Source organism: Helianthus annuus, chromosome 8 (genome assembly GCF_002127325.2).
Source record: "Helianthus annuus cultivar XRQ/B chromosome 8, HanXRQr2.0-SUNRISE, whole genome shotgun sequence".
Classification (NCBI taxonomy): Eukaryota; Viridiplantae; Streptophyta; class Magnoliopsida; order Asterales; family Asteraceae; genus Helianthus; species Helianthus annuus.
This window is the reverse complement of record NC_035440.2, coordinates 14,402,371-14,420,324: the sequence shown is the minus strand read 5'-3', so window position 1 is coordinate 14,420,324 and position 17,954 is coordinate 14,402,371. Positions and strand designations below refer to the sequence as shown.

Here is a 17,954-nt window from a genome sequence, read left to right as displayed (position 1 = left end):
ATGTTGTTACTAATTATTTTTGTTTTAATTGCAGCGGTTCCCCCGAAGAGGGTTAGGGGGAAAGCAAAAAACGAGAAACTAAGGCGTCTGGTAAAAGCGGGGGGGGGGGCCTGTATCGCTTACGTTTGACAGGCAGGTGACGTATACCCCTGTTGGTAAAACAAGGGATATGTTTTCACGGGAGGCCGGCCTGTATATGTGGCGGTCCATCCCCCTCGATAAAATTGGATGGGATAACGTTGAACAACATTACAAGGATGCCCTCATGAACCAATTACGGGTAAATAACTTATATGCATAAAATTTTATCAAATATTTAAGCACATGCAAATCTAATTTATATATGATATTTTAACTTTTTTATTTAATTTGTAGGAAAATTTCAATTTTGATGAAGTGGAACGTGATATAGAGGCCAAAAACTTGACGGGTGGCATTAGGGCTGTGCTTATGAAGCGGTACTCTGACCGCAAGTACGAGGCTAAAAAATTATTTAAGAGCAAGGGAGGTTACAATGATCTTGAGAGTGCAAGGGCATTCCATCCCAAGGATATGCCCTATGATAACTGGTTGAGAATCATTGAAGGTTTCCGGGAAGCTAAATATATTAAAAGAAGCGAGGCCAACACACTAGTACGCGAGAAACAACAATTCCCATACCGTGGGGGGACATCTTCGTACGGTAGCACCGCCTATAAAAAGTAATGTTTTATGTATGTGTGCGTGTGTGTAAGCTTTTGTTTATTTGATGTCTAATCTAAGTTTAATGTTAAACAGGATATGGATTGGGTACCTACGTATGCTAAAACCCACACGGACAATCAAGGGAATTGGGTTGATCCGGTTGCTGAACAAAATTACGTAAGTATTTCTTTTAAGTATTATTTTCTATAACAAATATATATATATATATATATATATACACACACATATATTTAATCATCTTCGTAAAATACAGCGGAACATACAACAGGCCACAAGTCAATGGAGCGGTGAGGGTCCGCCAATTGCCCCGTATCAGGAAGCGTTGGGTGAGCGGCGAGGATGGTACCGCGGGATGGGGCCTAAACCTTCTTCCAACACGTCCTCGCACTCGTCATCTAACATGTCGTCTTCGCAAGCTCGGACGCAAGAACCCTTTTCCGAGGTAAACTGCGCAATTTAAAAAATGACAAACGAACGCATGTTTCCTTGTTAAATATATGTTGGTAGCGTTAATTAATATGCTAATATACGTTTTGCTATCTATTATTGTAGGATTTTGTTAACAGCTTGTTCCAAACCCCGTCATTTTTGAACCAACTTAACAACTATCTTGCTTCACAAGGAAAAGGAAAAGGAAAAGGAAAGTCAAAAGACTACGATTCTGACAACTTATTCGATAATGAATCCGACGATGAACCCAACGATGAACCCAACGATAACGATGACGATGAGTGACTTGTTTTTAATGTATGCTTTGGATTTAATTAAACGTTGTAGGATATAATGTACGACTTAAACGTAGTTTTTAATTATATTACCTTTAGTATATGTTGATTATGTTCATTGCGTATGCTTGCGTTGTTTGAAAATAGGCAGGTTTTGTTTTTTCGGCCGTAAAACTGGCTGGGCAGCTGTATATACAGCTGCTGTATTAAAAAAAAAAATAGACTTTTAGCGGCGACACGTGTCGCCGCTATTGCTCTTCACCCTTTACCGACGAAAGTCAACACCGGCGACACAGTTAGCGACGACAGTTGTCGTCGCTAAAAGTGCAGCATCAATACCGGCGACAGCTATCAATACCGGCGACAGTCAGTCAATAGCGTCCGAGCAATACCGGCGATGCTTTACCGGCGACATGTCGCCGCTAATAGTCAATAGCGGCGACAAAAGCGGTCAATACCGGCGACACCCGTCGCCGCTAAAGGTGCCCTGTTCTTGTAGTGTTATTTCTAGTCCAAAATAGAAAAAAAATCATTTTCCTATATTTGTAAAAAATGTTATTTCCACCTATTTTCCAACAATGCTTATGAATGTGAAAAATAATTAAAAACACACTTCCTCCCGCGTATCTCTTCTTTTATTTGTACCCGTATCACCGCTACATTATTAAACATTTGTAATTCTATTGTATGTCGTCAAATACTATTTTGATTATATGTATTTAACCTAGTTTGTCAAAAGCTAAATTGAACTTTGTTCATGACCCGACCACACAATGGAAACTAAGGTTAATAATAATCATTTTAAACTGACTATAATGAAAAAAATGTAATACAACAATTATTTGTTGTGTAACGTGTATATCATTCAAGGGTTGGGCTATATAGAAAACCCTATATATATATATATATATATATATATATATATAGGTAGAGGATCCTGTAAAAAGTGCTCAAAGTGTGAGAAGTGTAAGAAGTGTATTATAACACTATATATAATACTATATAACACCATATAAACACCGTATAACAATATGTAACAACATATAATACCATATAACACTATGTTACACTACATATCATTATATAACAAATATAACACTATACATCTATCATAGACATGCTATCAGACAACCTATAGTGTTATATTTGTTATATAATGATATATAGTGTTACATAATGTTATATGGTATTATATGGTGTTACATATTGTTATACGGTGTTTATATGGTGTTATATAGTATTATATATAGTGTTATAATACACTTCTTACACTTCTCACACTTTAGGCCCTTTTTACACTATCCTTACCCTATATATATATATATATATATATATATATATATATATATATATATATATATATATATATATATATATATATATATATAAAACCCTAGAAAACCCAAGCTCCCGACATTTTTTTTTTTGAAAAAAATAACACATGTAATATACATGTTTTTAAGACTTTTTGACCAAAAAAATCAAAAAAGCGCCGAAGGGATAATTTAAAAAAAAAAAAAGTTTCAGCAAATTTCAGCAAATTTATGTCTTTTTTGCCTAACACATGTTAGGCACTGAAATTTGTTTAAAAAAAATCCCTTCGGCGCTTTTTTGTTTTTTTTGGCCCAAAACACTGTAAAACATGTATATTACATGTGTAATTTTTTTCAAAAAAAAATGTCGGGAGGTTGGGTAAAAATGAGTTCCCATTTGGGTTTCCAGAGTTTTCTAAGAATTTTAGGGTTTTTTGTCTAGTATTACCCTATCCTTCAAAGGTTAAAAAGCATGGCAGGCTCATACATGCAAACGAATAAAAACTAACAAAGTTGTTTCATCACATAATTATATGCGAATTTATTGGAGATGTCATTTCTTAATTAACTTTTGTTTACAAATTTAAATCGTGTTTGAAGAGGAGACATTTAAAGCTTGTAAAAAAATACTTTGGTACATTCAACCGAAAATAAGCTTGGTTGGTTACAAATGAAGAGTACTATATCATGTAGAAATCTAAGAACACCTGTAGTGGGTTTTTTTTTAGCGTTTTTCCCTAAAAAACGCCCAACCATGCCCTTCCACCGCCTCCAAGGGCGTTTTTCTTGATAAATTGGGTTGGGGCGTTCCAAATCAAACGTTGGGTCAAGATATGATGGGCCAATCAGATCGTTCCAAATCAAATATCATTAGTTTTAAATTTAAAAAAACAAGAAAATAATAATTCGGTAATCATTGCATCGAGTATTATTGGGCATTATACCACTACACCAATTTTAGAAAAACGCCCCATAATGCCCACATGCTGACTAGACCATCATATGGCGCAAAACACCCAAGGATGGGGGCATTATCTTCCCCTCTCACTACACATGGTCTAAAAGGAATTTTTATTACTGCTGATAACTAAACAAAAGTGTTAAAGATACACTTAATTGTGATTATCAAGACTGCTGGATATTTATGTCCGTTTCGATAAGTCAACGCTGCCGACCGGGTCTTGACCCGTAAGAGTTACACCGTGGTCAACGAACTAAAATCTACCTAACTAATTTAACTGGTAATTACGAACGATACGCGGGTATTGAACTGAGAGACGGGTTCGTAAATCGGGTGGGACAAGAATTCTCTTGCATCGCCATTTGACGCGCACTTAGATTTCGGCCAATGGGATTACATGCAAGTAGTCTTCTCAACACTTGTCCAAGTTTCATTTTGCATGTCCACCATGTGTAAAGCACGCATGGAGGTTCAAATATATATGTAGGAGGTGTATGGATTTTTGAGAGTGTGGTTGCAAGAATTTAACGAAACTCTCTCTACACCCATAACCCCAAAACCGAGCAAGACCCCAACCGGCCAAGAGCTCGCCGGCCCGGACCGCCGGCTGTCGCTGCCGCAAGACCCCGGCCACCTCCGCCGCTACTCGACCAATTCCCGCGTTTCGATAGTTCGTATAACTAGCCCTTGTTCGTTGAACCTTGGTGTCTCAATCGGTTATTCGCTAAGCGAAGGTATATCTAAACCCCCTATCGTTGTTGTTCTATTTCGTGTTTGCATGTTGGTGACCTTGTTCCATTACGGGTGCTCCTTGGTATAAAATATTCGTGTTATTTTGCTACATTCGCTTCTGTTGCTTAAAAATGTATATATAGTTTTAACTAGTTAAAGTTTATTTTGAATGACATATATATACATGCATTTTATTTGTCAAAAGTGTTTTGACTAAGCCTTGTAACAAAATAAACACATAAATAATATGAACCGGGTTCATGAAATAAAGGTAAAATTATACCACGGATTTCCTTCAGTGGTATCAGAGCCATTGCTCACCACATGCAAATCGAAACCAGTCTTTTTCACCGGAATAATAAATCACAAACTTTAAGAGTCTAAAGTTTTTTATTTATTTTTATCTTTGGGCTATATATATATTTGGTCATATTTTAATTGTTAAATATTTGGTTGACCAAAATTACCCAAACATCCTTTTGGTTATGTTGAATATGTAAATCGGGCCCGACCTTGTGGTTGTGTTTATATTTGGTTTTGTTCATGGTTTTGGCCCGTTTTGCGGCTCAAAGTTGTAATAGATTAATTTATGGTTTTGGCCCGCTTTGTGGTTCAAAGTTGTAATAGATAAGGTTCTTTGTCTTTGTTATATTTACTTGTTAAATATTGTTGATGCGAAGACACGAAGCAAAACCGAATGCCAAGAGGAGTCTTGGAGTTAGTGGGAGTCGCTCAAGACAACAAGATGCACTCAAGTCCATCCTTGTGGTTGTTTTGTGTTTTGTGACCGTGACCCCTTGATCTTGGTACTTGGCTCTAGCAAGATCATATTCATGCCCATATAATTTACATATTCATTTTTGCTATTATGGTTGCCTTTTGATAAATGTTATCACACTTCAACTTAATACCAAAACGTATTCTTAAAAGTTTTTTTTAAATGAAATCTGAAAAAGCAAGTTCTAGCAACTTGCATATTTTATAACCACTAGAGTTTTATAACATGTTTTTTCTCACATTTTTAAAACTCATAAACTTAATAGTTTTCACTATTAACTTTAATTGGTTATTACAAGACGCGACAAACTTAGTTTTGTAGGTTATCTAAAACTAATTGTCCCGAGAGGTGAAAGGGTCTTTTTAGTTATGTCCCAAATTTAATATTTAAATTAAAACCGACTATAACGACCCTATTTGGTAAAAATTAAAATCAATGGTCTATGCCATCCTACTACTAGTAACACTTGGGGCATAATGCGAACCATCAGTGTTGGAGCCCCAGCACGACACTTGGTGTCTAGTTTATCCTTCCAAGGTGCAAGGGTTCCGTCGACAAATCCGGCCCTTCCACACGTGAACGTTTTAGGACGACTATTACTTTTCTTCTCGTGATGCGTGCCCCAGCCAGCTCAAGAACAAAAGTGGCATATATGAGGCCAAACGTATCAAATGCAAGGACAAAGGTTGTCCTCGCAGCCTCATAAACCCCGAGAGTTGTGCTTCTCTCACAATTGACAATCGTTGTCAGTTAGCTTAAACCTCTCGCTAATGTTGCATGCCCCAGCTGCCTTTAGAAAGAGCTTCTAACCGGATTCTCGCTCCTTATCGTCTCACCTCACTAAATAAGGAAATACATTAAAAATACTAATTAAATAATTTTTGCTTAACAGATGTCATCTGAAAACAACTCCTCTTTTGCTCTCAAGTCCATACTTGAGAAAGACAAACTGAATAACACCAATTTTCTTGAGTGGCACCGCAACTTGAGAATCGTTCTCAAGATGGCAAAAAGGCTTTATGTTTTGGAAACGCCGATCCCAACTGCACCCGAGAACAACACTGTGGTTGCGAAGAAGGCTTTCGTCAAACATAAAGAAGATGCCATGGAAGTTGCTTGCCTCATGCAAGCCACCATGTCTCCAGATCTTCATAAGAATATGGAAGACATGAATGCCTTCGACATGATTGAACAACTCAAGGGCATGTTTCAGAAACAAGCCTGTCAGGAACGCTATGACACCATGAAACAACTCATAAGCTGTAAGATGCAATAGGGTTCCTCAGTTAGTGCTCATGTCCTCAAGATGAAAGGCTACATCGACCAACTAAACAAACTTGGTTATCCTCTCCAAGATGAGATTGTTGTTGACTTCATTCTCATCTCTCTTTCCAGTCACTATGATCAATTTGTTATGAACTTTAACATGAATGACTAGGTAAAGACAGTGCCAGAGCTACATGGGATGCTCAAAACGGCAGAGATGAACATTTCCAACAAAGTAAGCCAAGTGTTAATGGTTCGATCTGGTGGTGTTAAAAAGCCCAAAACAAAGAAGAAGAGTTATAACAGCAAAAACAAAGGAAAGGCTCCTGTTGCTGCCAAACCTGCCACCAACAAGAGCAAGTAGGCTGTGAAAGCCCCTCTTCCAGAAGAGCGGCAATGCTATGAGTGTAACAAGATGGGGCACTGGAAACGTAACTGTCCCGAGTATCTTGCTAAGCTCAAAGTGAAGAAGGTTAATGGAGAAGGCACTTCTTCATGTATTCTAATATATGTTATCGAACTTTTCACTGTTTCAAGCAACGCATGGGTATTTGATACCGGGTGTGGTTAACACATCATTAATGTCTTGTAGGAGCCTGAGAAGTGGAAGAAACTGAAGCCGGGAGACATAGAGCTCATTGTTGGCGATGGGAAAAGAGTCCCAGTTCTGGCAACTGGCACATTTAATCTTACATGTCCTTCTGGCCTTGTTGTTGTTTTGAACAATTGTCTTTATGCACCTGGTTTAACCAGGAACATCATTTCAGTTTCGTTGCTTTTTGAACAAGGATTTAGATATGTCTTTAATGGTGTTGGTATTTCTGCTTATCTAAATGGTATTTACTATTTTGAGGCTAAACCTCGAAACGGTACCTATGAAATTAATGTTCAGCCTAGCAGTAACATATATCACCTTTCTAAATGTCAGAAAAATGGTGCTAGTGATTCATTCCTATGGCATTGTAGACTTGGCCATATAAGCAAGGCACGCGTAAAATGGCTCCAATCTGAAGGGATTCTTGAATCCACTGGAACGGGCTCATTTGATGATTACGATTCTTGCTTAGCTGGCAAACTCACCAAGGATCCCTTCACCCATGTTGGTGAACGAGCTAGTGATCTACTAGGACTCATACGCTCAGATGTATGCGGTCCTTTTAGAACCATGACTAGGAATCACGAGAGATACTTCGTTACGTTCATCGACGACTATAGTCGATATGCTTATGTCTATCTCATGAAGCATAAGCATGAAACTTTTGAAAAGTTCAAAGAGTTTCAAAACGAAGTTGAAAACCAACTTAATAGAAAGATTAAAATGCTTCGCTCAGATCGAGGCGGTGAATACCTTAGCTTGGAATTTCTCGATCATCTAAAGGAACGTGGAATAGTTTCACAACCCACTCCACCAGGCACACCCTAACTTAATGGCGTGTGTGAAAGGAGAAATCTAACCCTACTAAATATGATTCGATCGATGATGTGTAGAACAAATTTACCTCACTCCTTTTGGGGTTTTGCTCTTATGACTGCTGCTCGACTCGTAAATCTAGCGTCGACCAAAAAGGTAAACAAAACTCCATATGAGATATGGCATGGGCATAAGCCGAATTTGAGTTACCTAAGAGTATGGGGGTGTGATGCTTACATCAGAAGTGACTCTGATGACAAGATCGACCCTCGAGGCGAAAAGTTTGTTTTCGTCGGATACTATAACCAATGCGGTTATTACTTCTACCATCCTGATGCCAATACGATTTCCATTAAAAGGAAGGCTAAAAGGTTTCTTGAAGATGAACTTCTTAGTCGAGGAACTGGAAGTAACTTAGTAGATCTTGAAGAAGTTCAAGGACTACAAACAACCGTTGACGAGGTTGGAACGTCTGAACCACAACAAATTGTTGATACCGAATCAGACCCGAACACATCAGGACTCGTAAAGAACCCGATAGATACCTTTGGCATGTTGAGGGTTCTGAAGTCCTGGCAGTAGCCGACTCTGATGACGAGCCTACTAGTTACAAATCTGCTATTTCTAATCCAGATTCTGCGAAATGGCTAGAGGCCATGAAAGCCGAGATGCAATCCATGCGTGACAATCAAGTCTGGGACTTGGTTGAGCTACCCCCCGAATCTCGGGCAGTAGGGAGCAAATGGGTTTTCAAGAGAAAAACCGACATGCATGGAAATATATAAACCTATAAAGCACGGCTAATAGCAAAAGGTTTCACTCAAACTCAAGGTATTGACTATGATGAAACCTTCTCGCCCGTTGCTATGATCAAATCGATCAGGATATTGCTTGCCATAGCTGCGTACTATGATTACGAAATTTGGCAAATGGATGTTAAAACCGCCTTTCTTAATGGACATCTTTCCGAAGATGTTTATATGGTTCAACCTGACGGTTTTATCGATCCAAAATATCCTAATAGGGTATGTAAGCTAAACAAGTCCATTTATGGACTCAAGCAAGCATCTCGGAGCTGGAATCTTCGTTTTGACCAGAAAGTCAAAGAGTTTGGTTTTGTCAAGAACGAAGATGAACCTTGTGTTTACAGAAAGGCTAGTGGGAGTGCTATATCATTTCTCATCTTGTATGTAGATGATATATTGATCATTGGAAACAACATCCCCATGCTTAAGGAGATTAAACATTGGTTGGGATCTTGCTTCGCAATGAAGGATCTTGGAGAAGTCGCTTACATTCTAGGAATCAAGATCTATAGGAATAGATCTAGGCGACTTCTTGGGCTAACTCAGAGCACATACATAGATCAAGTAATGAGACGCTTCAAGATGGAAAACTCCAAGAAAGGAGGAGTTCCAATGACTAAAGGAACCGTTGTGGACAAATCACAAGCTCTCTCCGAGGAGCATGAGATAAAGCAAATGGAAGCAGTTCCATATGCCTCAGCGATTGGTTCTATCATGTATGATATGGTATGTACTCGACCAGACGTCTCGTATGCTTTAAGCATGACCAGCCGTTACCAGCAGAGCCCTGGGATTGCCCACTGGACTGCAGTTAAGAACATCCGTAAGTACTTGAGAAGGACAAAGGATATGTTCTTGATATTTGGAGAAGTCAATGAGGAGCTCACTGTAAAATGTTACACTGATGCTAGTTTTCAAACTGATCGAGATACCTCTCGCTCACAAACGGGTTTCGTGTTCACTCTCAACGGAGGAGCTGTCTCATGGAAAAGCTCCAAGCAGAGTGTTGTAGCTGATTCCACCACGGAATCCGAGTACATTGCCGCATCGGATGCCGCAAAGGAAGCTGCTTGGATGAAGAAGTTCATAACTGATCTCGATGTAGTTCCAAGTATCATGAAACCCATCCAGATATTTTGTGATAACACAAGTGCTATTGCTCAAGCCAAGGAGCCTAGATCACATCACAAAGCCAAGCACATTTTGAGAAAGTTTCACTACATACGTGAGATTTTGGAACGTGGAGACATCGTTATTTGCAAAATTGACACAGATCAAAACTTAGCTGACCCATTTACTAAGCCAATGACTCAAGAAAAACATGACCGTCACATGGACGCGGTTGGGCTTAGATTAGCTAGTGAAATGTTTTGATTTAGTATTTGGATGTACGAACATCAAACAGTTGTATTCCTGTATTCATTTTGATTTACTAGTTAAATGCAATTCTTGAATCCTACAACTATGTTCGATTTTGATACATTTAATCCGTGAATCTTGTATTCTAAATTATCCGTAGTCGATCAGACTCGTGGGAACGACTCTGAATTAAGACTATTCTGATTTTGGACTCAAGGAATTGACTTCTAAATTCACAGACTTCATTATGAATGACGCTGGATGTAACTCGCATCAAATCATCTTCATGGATCTTAGTCATAAGATGTTTTGATTTGGGCATACTCATTTAGTATCCTCTGACCTGAGATACATACTAGAACTTTCGTTTACTAAAGACTATTCTTTGATCAGTGTCAACCGCTGTCGCGTAACTGCCAGTCATAAAGGCATTGGTTGGGAGTGGTTCTGAAGTTCAGTGGGAGTTGTATGTAGTCAAGATGGAATTCTGTACTCTTACGTTATATGTAACAGTTAGACATCGGGCGCCCTCGTTGATTCAAACTGGTGAAGTTTAAGGCCTTACCCAAACTTACTGTGTGTTTGATTGGACCACTTTGATTTTGCGAACGAGAACGATAATGATTGAACGCCATATGAGATTGAATCTGATCCATGTCTCATTGTTCAATTGATGTCTTTTACAGAAGGGATAGATGACAACGATTTCCATAAGTCTATTATCTTCAAGTTGCAAGCCGTTGCTAAAGGGAAGATACCTTGGTTAGTGACTTTAAAGTGTCATGATCTGTTGGGGGCAGCTATGTGTAGCTAGAGCACCGCTGGCTGTCTGCGTTGAGATCTTATCAGAGACCGTCCAAGTGGGAGCTGTTGGATATTTATGTCCGGTTCGATAAGTCAACGCTGCCGACCGGGTCTTGACCTGTAAGAGTTACACCGTGGTCAACGAACTAAAATCCACTTAACTAATTTAACTGGTAATTACGAACGATACGCGGGTATTGAACTGAGAGACCGGTTCGTAAATCGGGTGGGACAAGAATTCTCTTGTATCGCCATTTGGCGCGTACCTAGATTTCGGCCAATGTGATTACATGCAAGTAGTCTTCTCAACACTTGTCCAAGTTTCATTTTGCATGTCCACCATGTGTAAAGCATGCATGGAGGTTCAAATATATATGTAGGAGGTGTATGGATTTTTGAGAGTGTGGTTGCAAGAATTTAACAAAACTCTCTCTACACCCATAACCCCGAAACCGACCAAGACCCCAACCGGCCAAGAGCTCGCCGGCCCGGACCGCCGGCTGCCGCCGCCGCAAGACCCCGGCCACCTCCGCCGCTACTCGACCCATTCTCGTGTTTCGATAGTTCGTGTAACTAGCCCTTGTTCGTTGAACCTTGGTGTCTCAACCGGTTATTCACTAACCGAAGGTATATCTAAACCCCCTATGGTTGTTGTTCTATTTCGTGTTTGCATGTTGGTGACCTTGTTCCATTACGGGTGCTCCTTGGTATAAAATATTTGTGTTATTTTCCTACATTCGCTTCCGTTGCTTAAAAATGTATATATAGTTTTAACTAGTTAATGTTTATTTTGAATGACATATATATACATGCATTTTATTTGTCAAAAGTGTTTTGACTAATCCTTGTAACGAAATAAACACATAAATAATATGAACCGGGTTCATGAAATAAAAGTAAAATTATACCACGGATTTCCTTCAAAGACTTCCAACCGTTGTTTTCCCCCACAACTTTATTCTTTGACTACAAAGATATTTTAGACATCCACAACTACTTTAAGGGTGGCAAGAAAGCGAAAAAGATCATTCACGGGATGGCTACATATTATAGCTTGTTGGTGCATTTGGAAAGAAAGGAACGAGGTGGTTTTTAACCAGAAGAAATGTAGTACGCAAGATATCATAGGGCAGTTAAAGTCGAGAGGTTTCGCTTGGGTTAACAATATATTTTCTTATAATTATATTAGATGGACGGATTGGTGTAAATCCCCTCTGTATATGTTGCAATTTCTTTGTCCTTTGCCCGTTTGGGTCGGGGGCATTGTTGGTTGTTTGGCCTTTTACTCCTTTGGGTCGGAGGTGTTTTTTAATGAAGTTTATTTTTCAAAAAAAAAATTACTTTTAATAATCACAAAAGACATACACATACGAGTCTGGTTATTGTTGGATAAACACATCTTCAACTAAATGAAAATTACATCTCTAGCTCTACTACTTTTGTAATCTTTTGCTTTTAGACTAGTTACATAACATAACATCAAAATTTACAAGTTTGTGTGTGTGTATATATATACACATGTATGTGAAATAAAGAAAAGCATGGAAAGAAAGATGCGGAATACACAACAAGCTTTGATTTTATTCATGGTGCTTGCCCTTATTTCATCAAGTAAAATCTCTTTGTACTCTTATGCTTTCTATATTTTGTTACATTTGTAGGGCCTTTATTCTTGTTTCATTTACATTTGAGTTATTTCTGTAATACGTGAAGGCATGCGGTCAGGGACTATGGCGGTTCAACCAAGCGATCTACCAAACTGCAGAACTCGTTGGGACTGTGAACCAGTTTGCAAAGGTTGTGGATTTTGTGCTTGTTCAGGCGGAATTTGTGTTCGTGGGTGTCCTGGTCCTCCGGGTCAAGAACCAGTGAATGTGAAGAGGAATTGATTGTGACGAACCATCTATAAAACTTTTATAGTAATTATTTGAACTTCTATGATCAGATATGTCGAATAGATTTGTATGTGACACATAACATTTCCATTGCACATGTAAAAGAATGCAACGTTTATTATTAAATGTTATTTTAAACGTTTTATATTCTTGCACTAAAACAAATATAAGGTTATCTTAAATGCTTTTTTGCTGTTTTTTAACAACTAATTTCTTTTAATCCCCGTTGTTTTTTCGTATATTATTTGGTGTACCATTTTATAATGTGTTAAAATATTTTCCTAAATCATAATCAACCTACCATTCAATTACCTGGCGTGATATACATATAGAAACTAAGATGGTAAATATATTTTAAAATAAAATCTTTATTTTTATAACGACCAATAGAATAAATCTCGAGAATTCTCAGAATATCCATAGAACTAAACGGAGTACTCCGAGAGATATAAGTTTGTGTTATGTTTCTAGTGTATAACTTAAAATTAACCCTTAAATCAGGGTAGAATCATAGTTCAAACAAGAAACAATACGTAAAATAAGTAATTGAAATTTAAACAAATAATAAGAGTTGGGTGTGAGTTTGGGATACTCCTATATGCAATTTAGCCCCACTTTCCAACCAACTACCACAGGTCATAGTTGGGTGTGAGTTTGGGATACTCCTATATTATAATTTTTTTTAATAAAAAAAGTCTCACGTGTAAACTCATCCTATTTGGTGTTATGTGTAAGGTCGACTTCTCTCGACCGTCAGGGGACCGTGCCCTTTGATGCGTGAGAACCGAATGGAATCCTTAAACCCTCGCCCCTCGTTAGGTTCGAACCCGGGATTAAGGCCCCAATTTATCCCTTCATCCAGCTGTACATCGAAAATGGCCTAAACGGGAATCCAACCTGCATCTCCACTAGAAAGCGCAGACCAATTAACTACTACACTAAATTTTCAAGACTCCTACATTCGTGTTATAATATTTTAACATCTATTATCTATTATATATAATAAATGAAACGGGACACGTGTCAGTATATTAGGGTCTCTTAGGTTTCATTTTGACGGAAAAATGTGTGAGATTCGTGTCCGCTACGTATTCGTAGTGTTTTTTTTTTCTCAGTTTTATACAAAGGATACCCCTAAAAATACGAGGATAAAAAATAGGATACTTGAGATTACTAAAATCCTATTTTTTTGTTGATGCACTTTTTGTGTCTGTCACTAGTCTTATATGTAATGTTGTATTTTGTACGGTCTTTATTGATTATCGAGTCTATATTCGCAGTCGACCAAGTCGGATATCCTCCTATCCGCTTGTCTCTGACTTGTTTGTCTCTCTGTTTTATGTATTGGTCGTAAAACTATGCATGTTGCATGATTAAGGGTATATCTGTCATTTGTTTGTTGTGTTTGTGCCTTCTGTTTCTGCAATCTGTTATGTAGAAACAGTCAACAAATTGCAGCCTTTGGCGAAACACTCTGTTTCGTCGAATACATGTCGACGAAACAGACATGGTCTTAGTTGTTTCTGTTTCGTCAAAGTGGTCAACGAATCACATGTGATTCGTTGACTGTTGGGCTTAATCTTGGGCTAACTTCTGTTTCATCGGCCCAACTGTGTTTCGTCAAGGTGATTGGCCCAGCTGCTATATAAGGCACAGATATGTCACAGTTTAGTTTTAGAGATGAGAGAATACCCTTCAAGCTTGTAAACTGTGTTTGTATCAGTTTGAGATATCTCATCCAGTTAATCAAAAGATTGTGTTTCTTTGGTTAACCATTGTGTGTTATTGTGTTCTATGTTTGATTGGCTTAGTTAAGTGGATTCCGCACACTTAACTTTGTTTGTTATAAACAAGGATTTGGTAGTGAAAATCGATCCTCCGATTTAGGGATCTACAATTGGTATCAGAGCAGTGGCTCTTATCCTTGTTTAAAATCAAACATAGTTCGGTTTGGTTGTCTAGTGTTTGTGTTTTTGCTCAAAAAGTGTTCTTGAAAACTTTATATTTTCTGGAAAAAGAAACCTTAAAAATAGTAGATATTGTTTGTTTGTTAAGAGTTTTGCCAAAAACCATACTAGTTTGAGTGTACACATACAAACTGTTGGTTTTGGTTGAAAGTTTTAAACAAAAATCAGTGTTCGGAAAGTATAAAATTCACCGGTTGTTCTTGTGTTCTTCATATCTTCATAAGAGGTTCAAAGTGTTCTTGGTAAAGTAGCTTTTTAATCCAAGTGATAAGGTTTCTGTGATTTGAAAAGTGTTTGAACATACCCTATTACCCACCATACTTCTAAGTTGGTAAGAAAAGCATGGTTGAAATTTGTGTGACTTGACAGACTGTGTACAAACAGATCACTTACTTTTACCAACCTCTGACAACCTTTTTGACGAATCAGCTCTCGACGAATCAAGAAATCAACGAATCAGAAAAGTGTTTCGCCAAAGTTACCTTCGACGAATCACAAGTGTTTCGCCAAAGGTCCCTTTGACGAATCAAACATCTGTTTCGCCAAACTTCTTTGACGAAACAAAATCGGTTTCGTCATCAGTCGTCTCGTCAAAACATTCTGTTTCGTAGCAAGTGTTTCGTCGAGAAAGTTGTCATTTTTCAACAGAAGGTTTGCAAAGTCAATATAACATTGTGTTTTCAAGTGCTTATTCAGGTATTCCTCTAATATACATCAAACATGAGTTGCACAAGTCCATGGGACTGGAGTACGGACCCACGACCAGGTCAAAGTTCAAATCAGACATCTATGGCCTCTTACTTAGCAAATTCCATACCTCAACAACAACCGTCCATAAGTGCGAGTCAATGGGCCTTGGTATCAAATCAAAATCAAAGTATTCAAAATCTACTGTTGAGCGAGAGTGAGACGGGTAGTAACAATCGCCCGCCAAAGCTAAATCACATGAATGATTATCCATCATGGAGGGGACGTTTCCATACATGTTCAAGGGCAAAGTACCGAACTTTGGACGTGTTTCATCAATGCGGTCAACCCTGCCCTCGAAACAGCAGCATCAACTTCAGCAGGGTATGCTAATATGCTTGAGGATGATAAGAAAGCTTATGACTTGGAGAAAAAGGCGTTTGCCATACTTACACAAGCACTTCACAAAGAAATTTATCATCAATTTGGGTATTATAAGACCACGAAAAGCCTATGGGATGCATTGGTGGCGAGAGGAGAAGGGAATGCAGCGTCTAGGAAGACTCGCCATGATCTGTTAAAGAAAGAGTTTGAATCATTTCAGTTCTTGGAAAATGATATGACTTCACGTTTCTATCATTTGATTAGTGAAATGAGTTCTTACAATGTTAATGCTACCCATCAGGAAATGATTGCACGGTTTGCTGATGCACTACCTCCTAAGTGGAGTCCATTCATTGAGCTTCTGAAACATACGGGTGCACTGGATGCAGCCAATGCCAGTCTCTATGAATTCATTCAGAAGTTAGAACACAAGAATGAAGAAGAAATTAGGAAGGCTAAAAGAATTGCAGCTGCACCTCCTCAAAACACACAAATGTATTTGCCTGGTTTTGGTCCTTCAGCTAGTTCTAGTTCCGTTCAACAACCGAAGCTTTAAACAACGTTTGTATCCAATACAAACTCTTCTCCGTTTCAACAGTTCAATCAAGCACAACCACAATGGGATCAAAGTGCTTATCTTTCACAAACCATTCCTACACCTCAAGTTACAACTGCTCAACCACAGTTTGATCAAAGCACCTATCTGTCACAGTCAATACCCACACCACAGTCACAACCACAACAACAAGCTCATTATGCCAACAATCCCCCACCCCACAACCCTAACACGATCAGAGTCGATACTTCAAACCTCTCACAATTTAGCATTGAAGTAGCAAAGGAGCATATGGAAATCATTAATACAATGGTCAGTGCCTATTGTGGGTTGGTGGCAGGTCAAATTGGAAACATCAATTTGACCAATGAAGATTATCAACAGATCGACAAGGATGAGATGGAATTAATGGATATCAAATGGGCTTTTGCTAGTGCGGTTAGAAGAGCGAAAGACTTCATGGCTCGAACTGGAAGAACTTCGTTGGAAGGCAAAAGGGATACGAAGTACGGGTTTGACATAAATGCTGTAACATGCTTCAATTGTGGTGAGAAAGGGCACTTCAAACGTGAGTGCACTGACCAACCAAACAAGGCAATCATAACCCTTTCAGAAACCAGACGAGTACTTCAAATGTGAATGCCCAGCAAGAAAATCGTGACAGGAGGATTGTGGCAGTCAACAACAATCAGAGCCAGTCTGGAACATCAAATCCCAATCGGGCTTTGACTGTTCAAGCTGATGAAGGATGTGACTGGTCTGTACAGTTTGGTGAAGGTGATCAAGGAGGAGGAACAACATGTTATGCAAAGATCATAAATCACATCAAGCATGTTCATAAAGAAGAGTTCTCTGAAAGTGACGACAGTTCTGGTTATTCTGGGAGTTCTGATGAAGAAGGCTCTATTTCTGGGGATAATCAATCTGAGCCTGATGTGAAGGAGGAAGCAGGATTTGATGTTGAAGATTTATTAAATGAAGCTGAGGAGCTCATATGTCAGAAATCAGTTCTGATCAAGAAGGCTGCTACTGCATCTAGGGAAATGGAGAAGTTCTTTTCTATGGATCTTTTTCTTTTCAGATTGCCTTTATGGCAAATGTCTCAGCCTCTTCGAGTCAGGTAAATTCTGAAACTCCTGCTCCTAGTGTTTGTAAATCATGCGCAGATATGAAGCTTGAGTCAGAAAAGCTTCATAGTCATAATCAAAATTTGGTTATTGAACTATCTAAATGCAAAGAGGCAAATATGGCTTTAACTCGGAACGAAAAAGAATTTAAATCTGTAATCGAAACATTAAATAAAAGTGTGTCCGAAGTGAACAAAGTGGTTTACCATAAACAAGTGAGTATAAATGAGTACATTAATATTGTGGAGGAAACCAAGAAGCAACTAGCCATTGCCTAATGCGAGCATGATGCAATCAAACAAAAATTGGAAAGTTATTCTAACTCCCGATTTGTGTTTGATCACATCATCGATGTTCAACAACTGAAGGGAAATCAAAAAGGCATAGGATACAAGAAATGTCTGCCCCCTTTGAGGCATAATTATACCAAAATGCCTGATGAAGAGGACATGCCACGGTATGAACCCAGTGTGCCTCT

At 38.5% G+C, this 17,954-nt stretch overlaps 1 protein-coding gene across 1 annotated transcript; it reads left to right on the top strand.

The window, feature by feature from the left end:
* Positions 1–747: 747 nt before the first annotated feature.
* LOC110870859 lies at positions 748–1,440 on the top strand. The gene is made up of 3 exons (XM_022119958.2): positions 748–861; positions 959–1,147; positions 1,258–1,440. The coding sequence occupies exons 1-3, from the start codon at positions 781–783 to the stop codon at positions 1,438–1,440; spliced, it is 453 nt and encodes a 150-aa protein (XP_021975650.1). The 5' UTR covers positions 748–780.
* Positions 1,441–17,954: the final 16,514 nt, after the last annotated feature.